At 38.8% G+C, this 20,299-nt stretch overlaps 3 protein-coding genes across 3 annotated transcripts; 1 reads left to right on the top strand and 2 right to left on the bottom strand.

Annotated features, from left to right (window-relative positions):
• Nucleotides 1-2,437: 2,437 nt before the first annotated feature.
• Nucleotides 2,438-3,555, bottom strand: LOC134291725 (snRNA-activating protein complex subunit 1-like). The gene is made up of 2 exons (XM_062859843.1): nt 3,336-3,555; nt 2,438-3,269 (listed from the first exon to the last, which is right to left on the bottom strand). Exons 1-2 carry the CDS (start codon nt 3,467-3,469, stop codon nt 2,669-2,671), a joined length of 735 nt encoding a protein of 244 aa, XP_062715827.1. The 5' UTR covers nt 3,470-3,555; the 3' UTR covers nt 2,438-2,668.
• Nucleotides 3,556-8,321: 4,766 nt separating this feature from the next.
• On the top strand, nt 8,322-9,123 carry LOC134291723 (protein Dr1-like). The gene is made up of 2 exons (XM_062859842.1): nt 8,322-8,533; nt 8,608-9,123. Exons 1-2 carry the CDS (start codon nt 8,435-8,437, stop codon nt 9,028-9,030), a joined length of 522 nt encoding a protein of 173 aa, XP_062715826.1. The 5' UTR covers nt 8,322-8,434; the 3' UTR covers nt 9,031-9,123.
• Nucleotides 9,124-9,291: 168 nt separating this feature from the next.
• Nucleotides 9,292-10,346, bottom strand: LOC109428913 (DNA-directed RNA polymerase II subunit RPB3). Its single transcript, XM_019704754.3, has 2 exons — nt 10,152-10,346; nt 9,292-10,090 (listed from the first exon to the last, which is right to left on the bottom strand). Exons 1-2 carry the CDS (start codon nt 10,235-10,237, stop codon nt 9,349-9,351), a joined length of 828 nt encoding a protein of 275 aa, XP_019560299.1. The 5' UTR covers nt 10,238-10,346; the 3' UTR covers nt 9,292-9,348.
• Nucleotides 10,347-20,299: the final 9,953 nt, after the last annotated feature.

The following is a 20,299-nucleotide window of genomic DNA, read 5'->3' as shown; positions in this document are numbered from 1 at the left end:
GTAAACCGTTCCAGTGGCCTGTCCGCCATATTTTCGTAACCTCGATTGTTTCGAACTGAAGAATTCTGGTACATGAAAACGCAGAATATCGAACTAGCAGCTGTTAGGTACATTCGCTTTGAGCCAGCTGTCGGCGAATCCTTCAGTTTTTTGAAGATATTCATCATGCAGTGACACTTGAAGGCACGCTTTAAACAATTATTCAAAGCGGCCGAGCACCTAGTAGGAAAAAAAGCTTTCTAGATAAAATTAGGGCTTGAAATCAATATAAAACCTCTTACCGTACGATACTTTGGAAGTGGCCCATCTAAATTCAAAAGAGATCTACTGGCAAGAAGTTTATGGCAGTTTCTACCGGTAAAGCCGTACTGGCTATGACGTTGGTATAGAATGATTTTCGCCCAATTCGCTGTAACAACTGGATTAATTATTTCAACAACTTTATAAACTGCATTCACCCTGGCCAAGTTCGTAGGGGTTGACGGTATTAAAGTGAAGGAGTTTCATTTTGATTATTGTAATGTAGTGTTCTTTAGTGAAACATATTACCTTTTTAACACTTCAATGCGCCTTCAACGGTTCATCACGAATCGGCTGCTGCAGATAGAGTATGGCTGATCATATGCATCAGACATGCTCGATAAACACGGAGGAACCGCAGGGGCTCATTAGAGTCTATTCCCAAGCAATAGTTCCAAGTCGGTTGGATTTGAGAAGGGCTTGATGATCGTTACAAATCCTAATGAAAGTATTATAGGATTTGTGACATTGTGACCTTTTACAGCCAGCTGACTTCAAAATGTTGTTTGGGCTTTCATTCCCACGTTTCACGGTTGATTTTGATTAGTAGTTTATTAATGTCATAGTCGCTTTTTCGAATTCTTACAATGTTACTTGGGAATATTTTCTTTAAATGAAGCAATTAAAATCAACCAAAGAATTAATAGTGGGAAGGAAATTTGCAACATTTAATTGTGCTGATAGATTCGAAGCTAACTTGAACGCATTATTGACGTCAATGCGTTCGACGTGACATTTTGGACAAAAACTGACTGCTTTTTACCTTTCTTTCCCACGAGGTTTTTTGACAATTAAAAATACTTTACTATTACTTTAGAGCTTTTAGTAGAACTTGTTACTTCAGACTCTAGTTTAATTTAAAAACACTTCACTAATACTTTACTTTTGCAAAAGAAAATAAAAAATGAATAACTCTTTTAAAGAAAAACTAGAAAGGACGAGCAAATTCCTTTTAATTCTACTACTGTGCTTATCTTCGGACAGATAGGCCTATTTCGTCTGTGACTTACAGACTTCTTCAGTGTCAAGTGCTCGACTGAGCACTTGACACTGAAGAAGTCTGTAAGTCACAGACGAAATAGGCCTATCTGTCCGAAGATAAGCACAGTAGTAGAATTAAAAGGAATTTGCTCGTCCTTTCTAGTTTTTCTTTAAAAGAGTTATTCATTTTTTATTTTCTTTTGCAAAAGTAAAGTATTAGTGAAGTGTTTTTAAATTAAACTAGAGTCTGAAAAATTAAAAATAGATTAAATAGATAGTTTTACTTCAAAATATCGTTAGAAATGAAAAATTTGATTTTCGGGATGGATTACCTGTGATCCATTGGGAAGATGGATGCACTGAAGGCACATATAAAAATTTTGTTTTTTATTTGTATATTGTTTTTTTTTTCAAAAACAAAAACAAATATTTATGAATCGTCCATTACACCTTTAATTTATTTCAAGATTCTAATCTAGCCCTTCTGTAAAATATAATGAAACTTGTCGGACTTCTTGCAGTTATCATAAGCAGTTGTTATTAGTTCGCTTCGAATCTATGGATTCTTATATGGTACCATATATATCCTCCTGGATTCATCTGCGACTTATTTCCGGCGATAAATAGATAATATTATATGAAATAATGACATTTTTGCATGAAACACTATTACCAATGGCAAATTTCTTGGATGTAAACAAACATGCTAACAAGGAACAGGTTAGATCAGGAAGGGTAAAAATGTTGTTATGTTCCCAATGGATCACTGATGATCCACATGTTTGTTCATTAAATTAGTGTTTTATCGTCAACTTGTTTGAGAAACGGTATTTTATTCTGCTAATACACATACTACAGGGCATGCTAGTATTTTTTCCGTTTAAAATAATGTTCAGGTTTCGGAATATTGAACATTCAAATATTGTTTTAATTAAAATAGAAAAAATACCGACTTTCACTAAATCATTCAGCTGTTGAACAAAAACGAGCAGAGAAATTTTGACCAAACTTGGCATAATAGTTTATTAAACATATACAAACATCTGAAGAAAAAAATGAAAATTATCTAATTTATCCTGTATTTGTATGAACAGTGCAAAGTAGTGGATCACCTGATGCTACCATGGGAAAGAGAGGGTTAAGTTTTATCATGATATGATTTTCTACAAAGTTGTTCCTTAGGGTATCAACCATCATTCTTTTCAATTCTGAGCTTAATCGAACTCGCCGAACCGGCATACTGAGTGAGAGACTGTAGGCCATCCAATTTCCCATATATTTGGACTGAAAATCCCATACAAACCTTCAATTCATTTGCGCCAGCTCAGTTTTAAACCGATTGAGCTAAATCTTTCACAGATTGTTCTTTTCATCCAAAGGCACGATTCTAGAGGGTGCCCCGTGAATGTTTCCAACTTTTCTTTCTCGCCATACAAATGTGGGCCGGTCTAAGCCTCATCTCAACATACAACTTCGAATATAAACCTAGATACTCACCTTCTAACGACTCCTTCATCTCGTTGTACCCCATCTCCAGCGCATCCAGCGCCGTATACAATCCCGTATTGGTCTTCATCGTCCGGAACTCCTTCTCGGCCTGTCGTACAACTTTGAACGAATCTCTCGCCTTATCGTCGAACCGCCCCGATTGATCACCTCTGACAAAGAACGCATCGTACCCATACTCGAACTCGTCCTGCACGAACCGAAAAGCATCTCCGACGAACATCTTCCAGAAAATGGCCGCAACCTCCAGCGAATGATGCTCGAACGTCGGGCTCTGGACAAATTGTTTGAATTCGGCCCAATCCGTGGTAGTGACCCGGATCTTGCAGAACTGCTCGGTCGGCTGCTTAAAGTAAAGCGCATACAACATATAGAACGCTCCGATTCTCTCCAGCGGCTTTTTCGAGTTCATGAAAATCTTCTTCACGATGGCCAATGCCTCCGTCACAAAGGCAATCATTTCCACGTCAGTGTTCCTTCCACTGTAAAAGACGGGTTTCTACTAATTTACAAATTCCTACATTGGAAGTAATCTCACCCAAACTTACTAGAACACAAACTGGAAGTTCATTCGTTTCCATTCGTAGCAGAAGTGACGGAATTCTGTCGATTCGTGGCGGGTAAACTCCGCTAAGAAGTCGTAGCAATCTTCGCGGAAGCCGCGCGACAGTTCACTCATCATTTTTACAGTAGTTTTAAAGCTAAATACTGTGAATTTGATGGTTTAGTTAACTTTGAAATCGCCGACGAAGAAACAAAACAAAAATACACTTTCTTTTGCTAGCCGGCTACCGAACAAAATTTGTAAAAAAGATGTTATTAAACAAATTTTGACTGCCGTGATTTCAGATACACTGCACAAATTAATAGCTCAATATGGACCAGTACACGGAGAGACGAAACTACCCAAAAGTGAGTTCTTTCCACTCAACTTCGGAGTTGCGTGCGTCACGCCACTTTTGAGTTGATGGAATCGATGTTTTTGTTGGGGGTACCTAATTTTAGGTTTTTTTCACCCAACCGAAATTTTGACTAGGTTGTATTTACTCAAATTTGAGTACTGTGCCAGAAACTCAGTTTTGGCTTGACGCACTGGACTGCAAAAGTTGGGCTGTTTCTCTCTCCACTCTCTGACAACATTAGAAAGAGCGCATGAAAAGGGAGACGAAAAAGAACTCAAAATTGAGTTTAAAAGTACCTAATTTTGAGTTTTCAGTTTCTCCGTGTAGGTCTGGCCAAAAAGGGAGAGAAAAAAAATAATAGCTAGCGAAACATGTGATAAAGGCCTAAATCGAAAATGTAAACAAACGAGATTTTCCTTTATTCCTATCCAGTGTTACGTAATCCATCGATACACTTCCTCACCCACGCCAAAAATCCATTTTTAACATGACTTTTAGATGATTTTTTAAAAGGCCTAAGTAAATCCATAGTTCCGTTTGGGCCGAGGTTTGGGTCTAAGTCGACGTAAAAGTGCCCAAGTCGGACTAGATCTCAAATTTACTTATCCCGCATAGAAATTTACAGTTTGTCTTAGATTCCAAACAGTAAAATTCTTCTAACTGTTAATGTTGACATATCACAGACTGTTCTCTTCATGTTGAACAATGCAAAGCCTGATGCTTTGTATTATAAAAAATGGTTTAAGCAATTCATATCAAACTGTTACAATATATTATAGAGTACAATCACTGTTAAATTATACGGAAATAAAAACATGTCATGTACTGTTGAAAAACAGCGGCACCTTTTGACAAACGGTCGATCGGCTTGCTTACGCTTTTCACATACACACGCGTTCATTACTATACATAACAATTTTTGAACAATTTGTCAAATGGTTGTACGCATTGGTATTCGTGTGCAAAACGTGAAACGAAAATTTTGGCAGCTTCGTTTGTTTTTTTTTAGTTGCTCTGTTTATTTTTGGGGTAAGAAGTCCGGAATCTAAAAAAAATGGATCGAAAACGGGTTGGCCCTGCAGCCTTGTCCTTAGATGCAGAACCGCGTGTAGTACCGGAACCCGATTGTTATTTGCCGCAACTCGGTGATCACCCGCGCAACGGAACCCAGCAACAATCGCAGTTCTACGACAACGACGGCAGCTCCTCCTGTAAGGCAGATTCAGCTGCCAGAAGCACTCCGAGAGGCATATCAGGATTCAGCAACATCCTTCCTTTCACTGGGCACTGGCACTGGGGATGATGGAACGGGTGGATTTGTGGGTGAGTCATAACACCATCCACCGCAAGCTGCATCTTCATACTACCCAAAAGTTGCAGAGTTGAAGATGATTGGCCAGGCTAACTGAAGCCACTCGAGGTCTGTACGGCACAACTGACCATGCTTCCTACCAACCGTACAACATCAACACGGCGAAAAGTGCTGCCTGAAAGTAGATTGCTGGAAATATGACTGGATCTGGTCAGTCGCTGTTATTAGTAGCCAAATCCTTACAGATGGAATAGAATCCGGATGGCCTACGTGTGGCAGTCGAGCTGGATTTAGATGATGGCGTTGGAATGGATAATGCAAATTCAGGTAATATTTTCTTCCTCAGTCCTCTTTATTTTACTGATAATCCATGAAACATTTCCAGATATTCAAGATGCCTGCGTGCGTATGCATTCGATTGAAATGAGGAAGATTTAACGAGTGACACAGGTGCAGAAACTTACGACGACACCGGTACCGACTTCTGGCTCGGTTTTGTTCTGCCGACCATTACCGAACCGAAATCCCCAGGTGGACGAACTTCGACGCCCTTCTATAGCATCATCACACCGCAAATCAGATAGTTCAGCAGTAAATAAAATGTAATTAAAAGCGCAATACATATTGGAGTTTTATTGCTCAAAACATATTACAAACGCAACAGAACCGATAGCAACACGGTACAACTGTATGAGAACTGTATACCATAAGACTTTGGAACTATGTTGCAATATAAAGTAATTATCACACATACTGTATATTTTATTTCGATTTTATATGTCAACTGAACTAGAACTGTTTGCCTAACTGTGAACTGAGCAAAAAATGGACAGTATATTGACCTTCTGGCAAACTGTAAACGAAAAATTTTGTTCGAGAAAATTGGTGATTTTTTATTGTAACATAACTTAACCGCCTATTCCACATACTGTTATTTGCTCGATAACCACCTGTCACACTGTTAAAACCGTTCATGGTACTGTTGATATATTGTTGCTTCGGATGTTATACGGTACTATTGAGATACTGTAATAAATAGTTGTGAACAGTATGATAAACAGTACTAGTACGGTTCATAGTTATGCGGGATGCCCTTTGGTGTCTTACACGTATTTTCTATGGTTTTGATTTGAATCTGATTATTGTATAATTCCGTGAAAAAAATATTAGAAAACTTTTGCAAGGGCCCATCTTGATCCACCCACGCAAAGTAACACCCTTATCAGAAGAGTAATCTCCGGGCTATCTGTTAAGGGTGTGTTGATGATGGATCGAGATAAGCCGTACAGCGACCGAAACATGTTTGTTTACAAAAAGCAGTTAGGCTCTTTTCACATGTTACGAACTAACTTTTTCTTGCTCAAAATTTGCTCAATTCAAAAGGGCCTAAGTTGATTCGTAGTTAGTCAAAAGGCCAATGTACTAGGGCTTAAAGGATTTGCTTATTGTCAAAGGGCCAAAGTATTGGGGCCAAAGTCCATACTCGTTTTCAAAAGAGCCAATGTCCATTGCTGTTCGAAAATTTAATGATTATACTTATTTCAATGTAGTATGCTATGTTTGGCGCTAGACAGCATGTAGGGAGCAGTTATAAGCACATGTAAGCAAAAGCACGGTGTGTCTGGTATAAGAAATTTATTACAAAAAATAGGCATCGCTAATTTTTACGTTACGTGAAAGTTGACGCTACTAGCTTTCATTCAAGCCCAACATCGAAATATTCCATCGGGGGAACTTTTTCATACAAAAATTGGGTATGTTTGTTAAGTAGAAATAGGGATTAATTTGGAACCGTTCATTTTGTATGGGGAAAAACAGTATTCTGAAAAAGTTGTTCGAGATCCCTCGGTGGATTTTTTTTGAGGGACCGTGCAAATGAAAGCTGGAAGTCTCTATTTTTGAATAGCGAAAAATTTGGCGATGCCCAATTTTTTGTTATAAACCTTTCCCATACACACGCCGTGGAAGTCGCTTATGGACTTCTGCACGAATTCATGCCATTCTATGTTTATAACAGCCGTTTCGGTAATAAACGGCCTAACTTTCTGTACTATTACAAACAATTGCATTATGGTTTATAATGCAACTTGAATGGCAAAATAGTTATTTATGTAAAGGAACGTTCAAAAATTACGTCCAACATTTTGGGGGGAGGGGGGGTCTATGAAAGTGTGACAGTATGTGTATTAGGTATAGGAAAATAGTGCAACAGAGGGGGGAGGGTGGGTCTCTCTCTCTTCTTGGCGTAACCATCCTCATTGGGACAAAGCCTGCTTCTCAGCTTAGTGTTCTATGAGCACTTTCACAGTTATTAACTGAGAGCTTCCTCTACCAATGACCATTTTGCATGCGTATATCGTGTGGCAGGCACGAAGATACTCTATGCCCAAGGAAGTCAAGGAAATTTCCTTTACGAAAAGATCCTGCACCGACCGGGAATCGAACCCATCACCCTCAGCATGGTCATGCTGAATACCCGTGCGTTTACCGCCTCGGCTATATGGGTGGGTCCGAGGGTGGGTCTAGAAATCCCGAAAAACGATTGACGTAATAAATGAATCTTCCCTAACGAGCTGCAAAAAGTTGATTTTTTTCAGCACTCTTCGTATTTATCCAAAAAGTCGTATAAATGTATACGACTCGTGCTGAAAAAATCAACTTTTTGCAACTTATTTACATAAATAACTATTTTGCCATCCCTGGTCAAAATAGAATTTTTCATTACGAAGATATGAACCATTTTGATATGTAACGTTAGTTCTCGTAGGAGGGATCGTTTCAGCCACAGGGATACTTTTCTCACGTCCGTCGAAACTTTATCGACTTTCAAAAAGCCAGCCATAGAGATAAATGACATTTCAACACACGAACACTAGCGCAAATTTTTCCTCACACAAAAGTGCACGCCGATTGAAAGGCTACTCAGATTGCATATGCAAATATTACCCAATCGATTTGGGTAAAACGGGTATATAATGATAAAACTAACATCCGGGGCAAGAGTGCAAATATTTTCCTCGCAGTTTCACAACTACATCTACAAAAAGGCACGCATACATTTGAACGCGATTACCTCTATAGAGATAAATGACATTTCAACACACGAACACTAGCGCAAATTTTTCCTCACACAAAAGTGCACGCCGATTGAAAGGCTACTCAGATTGCATATGCAAATATTACCCAATCGATTTGGGTAAAACGGGTATATAATGATAAAACTAACATCCGGGGCAAGAGTGCAAATATTTTCCTCGCAGTTTCACAACTACATCTACAAAAAGGCACGCATACATTTGAACGCGATTACCTCTATATTGTTTGTTTACTTTGTTAAAATCGCAAAAACTAAACATAACATTATTTTCCAAAAGAAAGGTTTCTTATATTGTTTAATTTCACTTAATTCAAGTAACCGCTAGTGCACAGTGCTATGTCGGATCCCCACGATGAACTCTGTCCACCAAATAACCCAGAAGATGATGAGCTAACACTGCCAAGAGCCAGCATCAACAAAATAATCAAGGAACTGGTAAGCCATTCTTGTGTCCCATTGCCTCCAGCTACATTGCGTATCCAACATTCACTGATCGGTCGTCGTTTTAGGTTCCTTCTATACGGGTGGCCAACGAGAGCCGAGAACTGATTCTCAACTGTTGCACGGAATTCATTCACCTGATTAGTTCCGAGGCGAACGAAGTTTGCAACATGCGGAACAAGAAAACGATCAACGCCGAGCACGTACTGGAAGCGCTGGATCGACTCGGTTTCAGGGACTACAAACAGGAAGCGGAAGCCGTGCTGAACGACTGCAAACAGGTGGCAGCGAAGCGACGGCGGCAAAGTACCCGGTTGGAAAATCTGGGCATTCCGGAGGAGGAGCTACTGCGGCAACAGCAGGAACTGTTTGCCAAGGCACGGGAAGAACAGGCGGCCGCCGAGCAGCAACAGTGGTACAGTCTGCAGCAGAATGCCGAGCTTTACCAGAGGCAAACGTCCCAGGATGAGGACGACAGCGATGATTACTAGAGCTGGGGTCGAGCAGCGTATTATATAAGAAAGTTTGCTGTGCTAACATTGTGGGATCAGATTAAAGGAATTGGATATTGGATTACGGTTTAACTTTTTGCCTTTTTCTCTAATAATTATTGTGGTTATTTCAGGGGTGGGAGGGCGTCCGAACGGTACATTATAACATTATGGAATTTAAGATAGCTCATCTTCTACAATGGTCCCACCCCGAGCGATCTAGAAAGGAATGTAATATTTGTTAAATGATATAATTTTGAATTTTATTTTACAATACTTTACTTAGTCCCAGGATATTATCTTACTGTTAAAGGGTCTCTAAATAGCCAGAGCATCAGTCTGCTGCTCGTGGCTGAGCTGCGTCTGCAAGTTGGAAAGTTTATTCTTCAACACCTGAACACCCATCATGACAATGTTCTCCGGCTTCAGAGCCCCGGACGATTCCACGTTGAAGAAAAACTTGTTCGGCTTGGCCTCCCAGTTGAAATCCGCCTCGTACTTGTCGTCCTCCAGCTCGGTGTGTTCCGATTTGGGCCACTCGTCCGGCTTCGGGAACAAAGTGTGACGCATCGAGTTGTCCGGATCGTACTCGAAGCACACGCCACATGTCGGGTTCCACTTGGCGTGCTCCTTTCCGAATCCCTTCTTGGCGTAGGCTCGCAATTTCAGTTCCTGACCCTTCCGAAGCTTGATGATCAGAATTTCATCCGTGCCCTCGCCGTATTCGTTATCCTCGTCATCCCGATGCCGGGATGTGACCGGAAGCACGCGTGGATCGCTCGATTTCAAATCCGCTGTCGTGACGTGCCTGGTGTGTTCGTCGTTGCACTTAACATCCAGCGTGAACTCGACGCTGCACTCGGTGCAGAAATCCAAACAAGTGCAGTCCCTGCTATACTGCATTCGCTCGACGACTTCGTCGGAAATCAGCGGAATCAAACCGACTCGGTGGGCAAGAAACTCGTCCGCCAGCACGGTGGTATTCGATTCCAGCTGAACCCAATCGATGGCCAGCGTTGGCGTTTCCGCAATGAACACCCGCCGGAGGCTGTTGGTGACGCTGGAAAAAGAGGACGGTAACCTTACTCTCAACCATCGGAAAAGAAACAAACAAAACCTACCTCAAATCGGTGTCCTCCACAACGAATTTCACATTCTCGTCCGTCAGCTCCGTGATGTTCACCGAAGGCTGGTTGGCATACGGCATTTTAAGGGATTTTACTGCTGGAAAACGGGGTCTAAATTCGATACCGCTTCGAATCCGGCGTACGACGAAATTCTCGCACTGTTTTGTTTGACAGCGGACGAATGTCGACTGTTTCTAGCATTATGTCGACTGAACGATGACGGCAGCTGTCATTCGCCCTGTGACTGAACATTAAACAAGAGCGAAGATGAATGCACGCTGCTTACACCCTTAAATGAAACAACACAGCGCACGAGTAACTTTCACGCAGCGAGCAAAAAGACAAAATAATTTTCACGCAGATTTGTGTAACACCGGATCAGCACATTTTTTGTGTTGATCCGGTGTTACACAAATCTGCGTGAAAATTCTTTTGTCTTTTCGGTCGCTGCGTGAAAGTTACTCGTTGCGCTGTGTACATCGAGTTCTGCGTGTAGAAAATACCTGAAGTGATCTAGGAACTAACCCAAAATGAGTTTTACAGTGCGATAAAAACGAACCCAAAATCAGGCCAAACATTTCAATAGATCCTATCTGCATTTGAGAGGCTCTCTTTGTTCACTTTCTCTTTCAATTGGCTTCTTTAGCGGTGTTGAGATAATTCCATTTTCAGAATCTGCATGCAAAACTGAGCCGAAATCCAAATTTTCATGAATTTTGGTGCCCGGGAACCTATTTAAAAATCAGTTTGAAGTTTGTATGGGAGCAATTTGTCGAATCACCCCTCGTCGCATTTTGTACTAGGCGGAGCTGTCAAGCAGTTGGCCAGCTGTCAAAAGGTGATTTCGAAAAATCTCTTCGAAAGCGATTTTAGGTACCAAAATGATGTTTTAAAAATCTTAAAAAAATCATGGTGGTACAGAAAAAGGTGCTCTTTCGTATAAAATCAAAAAAATCAATACATTTTTCTTAATTTAAAAACCCAATTATTGCAATGTAATGGTACACTTTTCAACTATTTTTGCAGTACAAATCAAAAGACGATTGATTTGACTATCGTTCATTGCAAGAGACAATTATAATACAAATAAACAGCTGAGATATTAACGAAAGAGAGGGAAACCAAAGAGAGCCTCTCTTCTGCAGATAGGACCTTTAGACATGTTTGGCCTGAAATAAGAACGGAATAAGAAATTAACCTGAATATTAGGTTCTTTTCATTCATATCGACTCTTTCGTGCGATAACCCAAATTTTAGCTAAACCGCGTTAAAGCTCTGAGTGGGTAGATTCCATACACTCAAAAAAAAAAATTACACGTCTGAGCAATGTGTTTTACATATAGATTTGCGCAAATTGTAAAACCCGTGAAAGTCACGTGTAGAACATATAGAAATACCAACTAAATTTTTGCCCTCCACTATCAGCAATCCACACGATTCTGATGTGTACCTCACACGGAATTTGGATGAAATACTTATGTATTCTGATTGAAGCACCAATGAATATTCCTATTCAATCTAATGAAATTCAACTTGTGAATACATGGATGTCATGTTGTGCTGAATATGAATTTTGTGTTATGATGCACATGGATCTCATGGTATGCTACCCTGTAGTCCCCCAAGCAAAAATTACTGTATAAAGTGCTCTTATTTCACGCGAGCTCAGTTTTGCCATCACGATTTTAGCTTTGAACATCAAAAGCGTTAAGAATATTTATTAGTTTTATATCTTTTTATATTCAAATTAAAATCGTAATGGCAAAACCAAGAGCTCACGCGAAATATGGGCACTTCATTATAAAGGCGAAATTGATGCTCTATGATGATTAAAACTCGAAGTTCGTAATTTTAATAACATTTTGTTGTTGTTCGCTTTTATTTTGCATTTCCAATGTAATGCCAAGTTTGATAGTAATCAGTTTATACTTACATCTCTTTCAGTCCACGCTACCGGTACTTATGGAATCCCTACTCGTAAAAGCACTTATCGTTGGATGTGACTCCGTATGAAGGGTTGGGACAACAGTAGGCTCGACAGCAGGCACTTCCTAGGAAGTTTGTTCCCAATCATAGGCGCCAACTTAGGGGGGCAAGCATCGTTTTGCCCCCCCCCAATAATTGACGATTTCTCGATATTCCCATACAAAAAATCAGAAAAACCAGGTTTCGCCCCCCCAATAATTTGACCAAGTTGGCGCGTCTGTTCCCAATCCACAATGTTGACTGTGTCAATCGGAGGTGTATCATGTCCCCGGTTCAGCGGAATTCTGCTTTAACGCTTTTTGTTGATCGCTCTGCAACATCCTGCACTTTCTCGCATTGCTGCTGGAAGTTCCGGATCTAGATAAACAGTATCCGGCAGTAGAAACAGATTGATTTGGTTGATTTGGCACACCTGAAACATGTTTTCGATTGAAATTAAGTAATGATGGCTCTCTCTCTGCATCATTCTTACCTTTATCGCCAGAAAATCCATCGTCCTGGACGTAACTATCCTCAAGAGAATCATCATTCAAACACAGACGACAAAGTTGCTGTAAGGTTCACGGAATGTCCAACCGCGGAATGTCCTTTCATCACCTGGTACGGCAATCATGCAATAAATGAAAAACACACTGATTGGTTGCGTAGAAATAATAAAATGGAATAAAATACCGACTTTTTTTTACCGAAAATAACTGTTTTTCACGCTGTTATTTCTCTGCAATTCAGTTAAAATGGCTGACGGCACGATCACGTTCTGATGTTGATTGGCCATGTTGAAAAACGTTTGGCGTTTCAAGGTTTTTTCACAGGTCATGTGCCATGAAATACGAAATCCGTTTGAAAGGAACAGTAACGCAATTCACTTGAAAAATTACTTCAATTTCAATCGTATCACATGTGAGATTTCATTGTTCTGTTACTGAATCAAGTTAAAGATAGAGGCATTCGAACGCAAAGTGTAACACATCTTATATTGAAATGAATTATATTTGATTCGGCGATGTAGGCTTTCATGGGAAATCCATGTTATGATTCAGATTTATCTGAAGTGTGGGAAACGCTTAATACATTGGAAAAACACATCAGACTAACGTTGACGATTTTTACTCTGTTCATATGTTGAAACACATGAATCGATCGTGTCAATTTTTTGCAGTGATATCCCGCATAGAGATTTACAGTTTGTCTTAATCTCCAAACTGTACATCTCTTTTATCTGTTGTTGTTAATGAATAATAAACAGTTGCCTTTATGTCGAAGAATATGAGATTCGACGCTTTCAACTATAAACCACGGTATATGCATTCCATATCTATTGGTGACATCATATGATACTGTGTAGATATTGTTGAATAGTATAGAGATGGAAGCTCGCAAGCAATGGTGGAAATATTCAATCACCTTATGTGGAACTGTTTGTGCATATTCTGTGGAACACACCTACACACATGCCTTTCACCATATGTTACTGATATTGAACAATATGACTAACAGTTACACGCATCGGTATTCGTGAATCAATGAAAATCGTCTAATAGCTGTGATGATCATATTAAAAAAGCCAAGAAAAAAGCAAAAAAAAAATTGGAAGCATCAAACCCAGATGGCTATTCTGTTCCAATCTCAGATTTGGACAAATATCAGCCATAGTTAATCGGAAAGTGGTACCAGAAGTAGCAGCTGACGTGCTGTTAGCGGTAAGTATTTTATCTTACAGAAAAATAGTGTCTATCCAACCAAAACTTACAGTACATTTTTTCTCGTAGCCGAAACCGACTTTCACCCGGAGGCGCTCATCGGCGGTATCCATACCGGAGACCAACGCAACATCCGGACGCACCAGCAACGAGGCATGAGTTTACCGGTGAAAAACAAACGACGGAGGAGTTGGAGAAGCAGCGGGACTCAATTTAGGCGTAGGAGATAATAAAGTCTATCACGGTGTTATTAATAAAAGTATTTGTTTCATGCATTCTCATCAAATTTGTTCCTTGTTTCTCTTTTTCTCTTACGGTACTAATAGAAAAGAACAGTACAATATACTGTTTATAGCTATATGACTACAATATGGTTTACAGTTGTTCTACCATGGAGAACAATAAATCACTAGTTACCCGTACATTACTTCTTTTTCTTCCAAATTTATGGTTAAACTGTACTCTAACCATTCGCTATGCAGTGCATTCTCTAAAAAAATGGATAGTATATTGACCATATCCTTTACTGTATTGCGAAAATTTTGTTCGAGAAAACGAGCGATTTTATATGGTAACCTATCTTAACCGCCTATTCCACATATTGTAAATTGGCGACTTACCATTTGACAAACTGGCGAATATGTACATAGAATGGTTAGCTTACTGTTAACCACGACAGTGTTATAAATGATTAAATAACAATTGATAATGGTCATCTACTGTATGAGAAATGTTGCATTTACAGTTTGTGATTATGCGGGATGATCCCGGAACACGCAGAAAAATAGCGCTTGTTTAAAACAATAAAACGCATGGTTGATTTTAAATCTGAGAATTGTTATATCGTTATGTGCATCGGAGAAACCACCAACGAACGAAGAAAAACCTGCTTACCTAGCCAGAACCTGATCCACGATCCGGCCATCTTTGACGTACTGCTACCGAAACATTGGTGGTGCTGTGAAACATTCCGCAAGAAACCAAGCCATGGATAGTCACACTTTTTCACATGTTATTTATTATTCATAAAATAAATATAAGACAAATGTTTCCTGCCTCACTTTTCTGTTGTTTTTTGTTTGTCCCAATTGGTCCCAATAAATATTGGGTTTTACAAATTAAAATTGAAAACATTTACCCAAATATGCGTACATTTTACCCAAAATTTAAAATTCATATATGGGTAAACATTACCTATATTTTGCAAAAAACCATCATACCCAAATATGGGTAATGGGGCTTTACCCATAAAATGAGGTTGTGCACTTTTCGGCAATTATGAGTAAACTTTACTCATATTTGGGTAAACTGACCTTAGCGTGTAGTTTCAACTACCTACACGCTAAGATCAGTTTACCCATAAGTAGGTAATTGATTTACCCATATCTGGGTTTCATATGTATTACCTGTTTTATGGGTAAAGTATACTGATAAAAAGCAGTAAAAAATACTCATATTATATGTAACGTGAGTTTACTCAAATATGGGTAAACATGCTTTACCCATATTTGGCTAAAAAAATAGCTCTTAGAATCGCGTTATGTTGTTAGTGTTAGAAAACTAAGTGCTACCGTGCTATTTTTTGTAAATTTTGTCGTAATTCTCATAGTTTTAAAGAATTTATTAATAATACTATGTAAAATGTTGTGCATCGAAGTATCGGTAACATCTCGGGAAACATTACCGGGAAATAAAAAAAAAAACGATTTCGTTTTGCTCTCAGTAACACAAACAGCACTATTGCGAAATTAGTTGGATCCCGTTGGAAAAACTAAGTGGAAAATGGCTGCAAGGATGTCGGGCCATACCAGATACAGCGGACAAAGGAGTTTCTGTCGAGATCTTCGTAAGTTACATGATTGAATATAGCCAAAAGCAACATTTAATGTTCCGTTTCTTCCAGTCTGAAGATTTGCACCCACACTTCCACTCATAGCGGGAATCTCAGGAGAAAACATCCAAGGACCAACCAGAGGAAATAAGTGATGAGCCTCCCGGAGCAGATCGTTCGGAAGATCGCCTTGTCCGCTCCAATGTGCTGCCGTTTCCGGACCATACCATACACGCCTACATCCAGGCCAAGACCCAGGCATCGGAGAAACCACCAACGAACGAAGAAAAACCTGCTTACCCAGCCAGAACCTGATCCACGATCCGGCCATCTTTGACGTACTGCTACCGAAACATTGGTGGTGCTGTGAAACATTCCGCAAGAAACCAAGCCATGGATAGTCACACTTTTTCACATGTTATTTATTAATCATAAAATAAATATAAGACAAATGTTTCCTGCCTCACTTTTCTGTTGTTTTTTGTTTGTCTTAATTGGTCCCAATAAATATTGGGTTTTACAAATTAAAATTGAAAACATTTACCCAAATATGCGTACATTTTACCCAAAATTTAAAATTCATATATGGGTAAACATTACCTATATTTTGCAAGAAACCATCATACCCAAATATGGGTAATGGGGCTTTACCCATAAAATGAGGTTGTGCACTTTTCGGCAATTATGAGTAAACTTTACTCATATTTGGGTAAACTGACCTTAGCGTGTAGTGGCTGGCGATGCGGCCCACAACAACTAATGTCAAAGTTGTCGGCCCTATAGACACTACACTCAAAAAAATTGACACGTCTGAGTAATGTGTTTTACATATAGATTTGCGCAAATTGTAAAAACCACGAATGTCACGTGTGAAACATATGGGTTCACCGACTATATTTTTGCACCTACCTATCAATGGTCCACACGAATCTCATGTGTATTTCACACGAAATTTGAATAGAATACATAGGGATTCTGAATGAAGTGCCATCAAATAAACCATTCCAATCTAGTGTAGTTCAACTTTCGAATACATCAACGTCATATTTTGCTGCACATAAATTTTGTGTTTTGATCCACATGGATTGGAAGTTATGCCGTACATATAGTGCTTCATGGAAAATACAATGTAAAGTGCCATTATTTCGCACAAACTCATAGTTTTACTTTCACGATTTCAGTTTTGAATTTTAACTTAATATGTGTTAAGGATAAATTAATTTTACTCTTAGCACACATATTTTGCTAATCAAATTTGATACCGTAAAAGAAAAATGAAGAGCTTGCGCAAAATAATAGCACTTCACTACTTATATATATTAATTCGATAATTTATTAAAAATCGATTTTTTTAATTGTAATAACAATTTATTGTAAGTGCATTTTAATGGTTCTACTTGATTTTATTAATAATATTTTCGATAGTATTACTATGGATTAAATGAGGGACGAAGCTCAGAATAAACATAATTTATTGACAAAACTAAAAAAAAATAAGGTTAATTTTGATTTTCTCAAAAAATGTTTCAACAAATTCTGAGTTTTATAATTGTTTGAATAGTTTCCCCAAAAAAAGACATGTATTATTTATTACCTACTTTGACAACTCAACGAGCACTGCGAACCTATTGCCTCACGATCCCGGATGAAATGGTCCTTCAAAGCTCAGCTACAATTCCGGAGCAGCTAACGGATCCGAGCAAACGTTAAAACTGGATGTGAATGAGTGCATTGCTTTTCCGATAGCAAACACAGAGACTGGGACTTCTCCACCAGCTGTGGGGGCAGCCATACACTTCCCCAATTTACACCAACAGATGTGACCACCGATAATTCAGGCCAAACATTTCAATAGGTCCTATCTGCATTTGAGAGGCTCTCTTTGTTCACTTTCTCTTTCAATTATTGCAATGTAATGGAACACTTTTCAATTATATTTGCAGTACAAATCAAAAGACGATTGTTTTGATAATCATTCAATGCAAGGAGACAATCATAATACAAATAAACAGCTGAGATATTAACGAAAGAGAGGGAAACCAAAGAGAGCCTCTCTTCTGCAGATAGGACCTTTAGACATGTTTGGCCTGAATTCTCTACTGCCAACCGGCCCTTGCCACCTATCCTCCGATGAATCACGGAACACTTACTTCCCCGAAGCGATAAAAGCCACTATGCATGCAATCGGAGAAAGATGAATCGACTTCGCGACGACGAGCTAAGGTTCTTGGTACCCTGGAAGAATTCATCAAGACAGGATAATTCACGATAATGAAAATTCAGCAAGCGACTGAAGTTAGGTCTGGAACGAAGTGAAAATAAGCGATGGCCAACTAAAAAGTTTTACTGCTCACCTTCTGGGGACCGAAAACTGGCCTGCCAATGTTCTCTCCTGGAAATGGATTAAAATAATTAACTTAATGATTGATTAAATCAAAATTAAAACAACATACTTCGCAGCAAACGGCAAACTCGAGTGATCTATTGTCGACCATGTTGAAAAACGTTTTGACGCGTTTGACGTTTTTTTTGTTGGTCATGTGCCTCCAGTTATTAAATCCATTTGAAATAACCAGTAACGCAAATACGTTTGAGAAATTACTTAAATAACAATAGAATCACATATGAGAATTTGATGTTTTGACTATCGCATTCAGATAAAGATAGGGCAATTTGAACGCCATGTGTAACCAATATTATATTGAAGTGAATTACATTTGAATCGGTGATGTGACCTTTTCTGTGGAACCTATGTTGTGAATCAGATTAATCTAAAGTGTAGAAAATATTAAATCCACTGGAAAAATACATCAGAAAAACGTTGGCGCTTATGGATCGGTCCGTAAGTTAAAACACATGAATCGATCGTGTCAATTTTTTTCAGTGTATAGATCATGGTTGAGCAATACGACTTTAGTGTGTTTTACCATGAATTTAGAGTGTACCGAGTGAATATGACGTCACGCAATCCATTGTCGCTATTCAAATCGTGACGTCATGCTCGTTTGGCTACACGAACTGACAGTTCGTTTGGCTACAGTTGTCTTCGCCTCTGCGAGTCTATTGAATCTATAGTGTCTATAGTCGGCCCTGGGATACAACGTTTGTCTTATCTAAATGAAATCGGATCTCCCTCTTCGCTTTGGCTTCCGGAACACCTTAGCAGCGGCGTCATGGTCGCAATTTTTTCCGCAGTCAAGTTCGCAGATTGTGAACAATCCTCGGTACTCACTTTACGTAATTTATGTTTAGTCCCTTACTGTCAGAGCTGTCAGATCAGTGTAACACGCTAAATAAAATTTGCACAAAAGGCAATTTACACGGAAAAAAATACACGGTTATGAATATTTATTGGGTACCGGACTGGTCTCCGAAAATTTGATCGTTTTCTTTGGTACATCGAGGTCTTGAAATTAGTCTATGACCTTAGCCTTTACTGTCAGATTGTTGTATTTGTATATTATGTGTATTATGTTATTTGAAAATTATGTGACGTGTATTATATTTAACGACCACGAAAATGTATTCACTGTATTCTATTCCTCATGTGGAATACAGTGAATCCTTTTTCGTTGCAAAAATGTTTGATTAGAACGAGAAAACTGCTTTCAAATGTTTGATGATGACGATGATTTCAATGACGAATGGTTCAACGTTAAGCGAACGGAGTCCGTTAACAGGACACTTACAGTTAGACGAAACATAAGACCAAAACAATCAAATTAGTTTTCCCCTGAAGAGGTCACTAACCCCGTGTCGAAACGTTGGGCAATAATAAACAGTCGAGCCTTCAGCAGAATGTTGCTATTTTCCATTGATGATGATGATGATGATGATGATGATGATGATGATGATGATGATGATGATGATGATGATGATGATGATGATGATGATGATGATGATGATGATGATGATGATGATGATGATGATGATGATGATGATGATGATGATGATGATGATGATGATGATGATGATGATGATGATGATGATGATGATGATGATGATGATGATGATGATGATGATGATGATGATGATGATGATGATGATGATGATGATGATGATGATGATGATGATGATGATGATGATGATGATGATGATGATGATGATGATGATGATGATGATGATGATGATGATGATGATGATGATGATGATGATGATGATGATGATGATGATGATGATGATGATGATGATGATGATGATGATGATGATGATGATGATGATGATGATGATGATGATGATGATGATGATGATGATGATGATGATGATGATGATGATGATGATGATGATGATGATGATGATGATGATGATGATGATGATGATGATGATGATGATGATGATGATGATGATGATGATGATGATGATGATGATGATGATGATGATGATGATGATGATGATGATGATGATGATGATGATGATGATGATGATGATGATGATGATGATGATGATGATGATGATGATGATGATGATGATGATGATGATGATGATGATGATGATGATGATGATGATGATGATGATGATGATGATGATGATGATGATGATGATGATGATGATGATGATGATGATGATGATGATGATGATGATGATGATGATGATGATGATGATGATGATGATGATGATGATGATGA

The sequence above is a fragment of the Aedes albopictus genome, chromosome 3 (assembly GCF_035046485.1).
Source record: "Aedes albopictus strain Foshan chromosome 3, AalbF5, whole genome shotgun sequence".
In the NCBI taxonomy this organism is placed as follows: domain Eukaryota; kingdom Metazoa; phylum Arthropoda; class Insecta; order Diptera; family Culicidae; genus Aedes; species Aedes albopictus.
The sequence above is the reverse complement of the archived record's forward strand: the minus strand, read 5'-3'. Positions and strand labels throughout refer to the sequence as shown.

What these genes read in the sequence shown, in the direction of transcription:
- LOC134291725 (XM_062859843.1), bottom strand. Translation starts at nt 3,469, where the DNA reads ATGATGAGTGAACTGTCGCGCGGCTTCCGCGAAGATTGCTACGACTTC. An exon ending in AACTTCCAGTTTGTGTTCTA is followed by an intron (nt 3,270 to 3,335) that starts GTAAGTTTGGGT and finishes CGTCTTTTACAG; the next exon opens with TGGAAGGAACACTGACGTGG.
- LOC134291723 (XM_062859842.1), top strand. Translation starts at nt 8,435, where the DNA reads ATGTCGGATCCCCACGATGAACTCTGTCCACCAAATAACCCAGAAGAT. An exon ending in ACAAAATAATCAAGGAACTG is followed by an intron (nt 8,534 to 8,607) that starts GTAAGCCATTCT and finishes TCGTCGTTTTAG; the next exon opens with GTTCCTTCTATACGGGTGGC.
- LOC109428913 (XM_019704754.3), bottom strand. Translation starts at nt 10,237, where the DNA reads ATGCCGTATGCCAACCAGCCTTCGGTGAACATCACGGAGCTGACGGAC. An exon ending in GTGGAGGACACCGATTTGAG is followed by an intron (nt 10,091 to 10,151) that starts GTAGGTTTTGTT and finishes CTCTTTTTCCAG; the next exon opens with CGTCACCAACAGCCTCCGGC.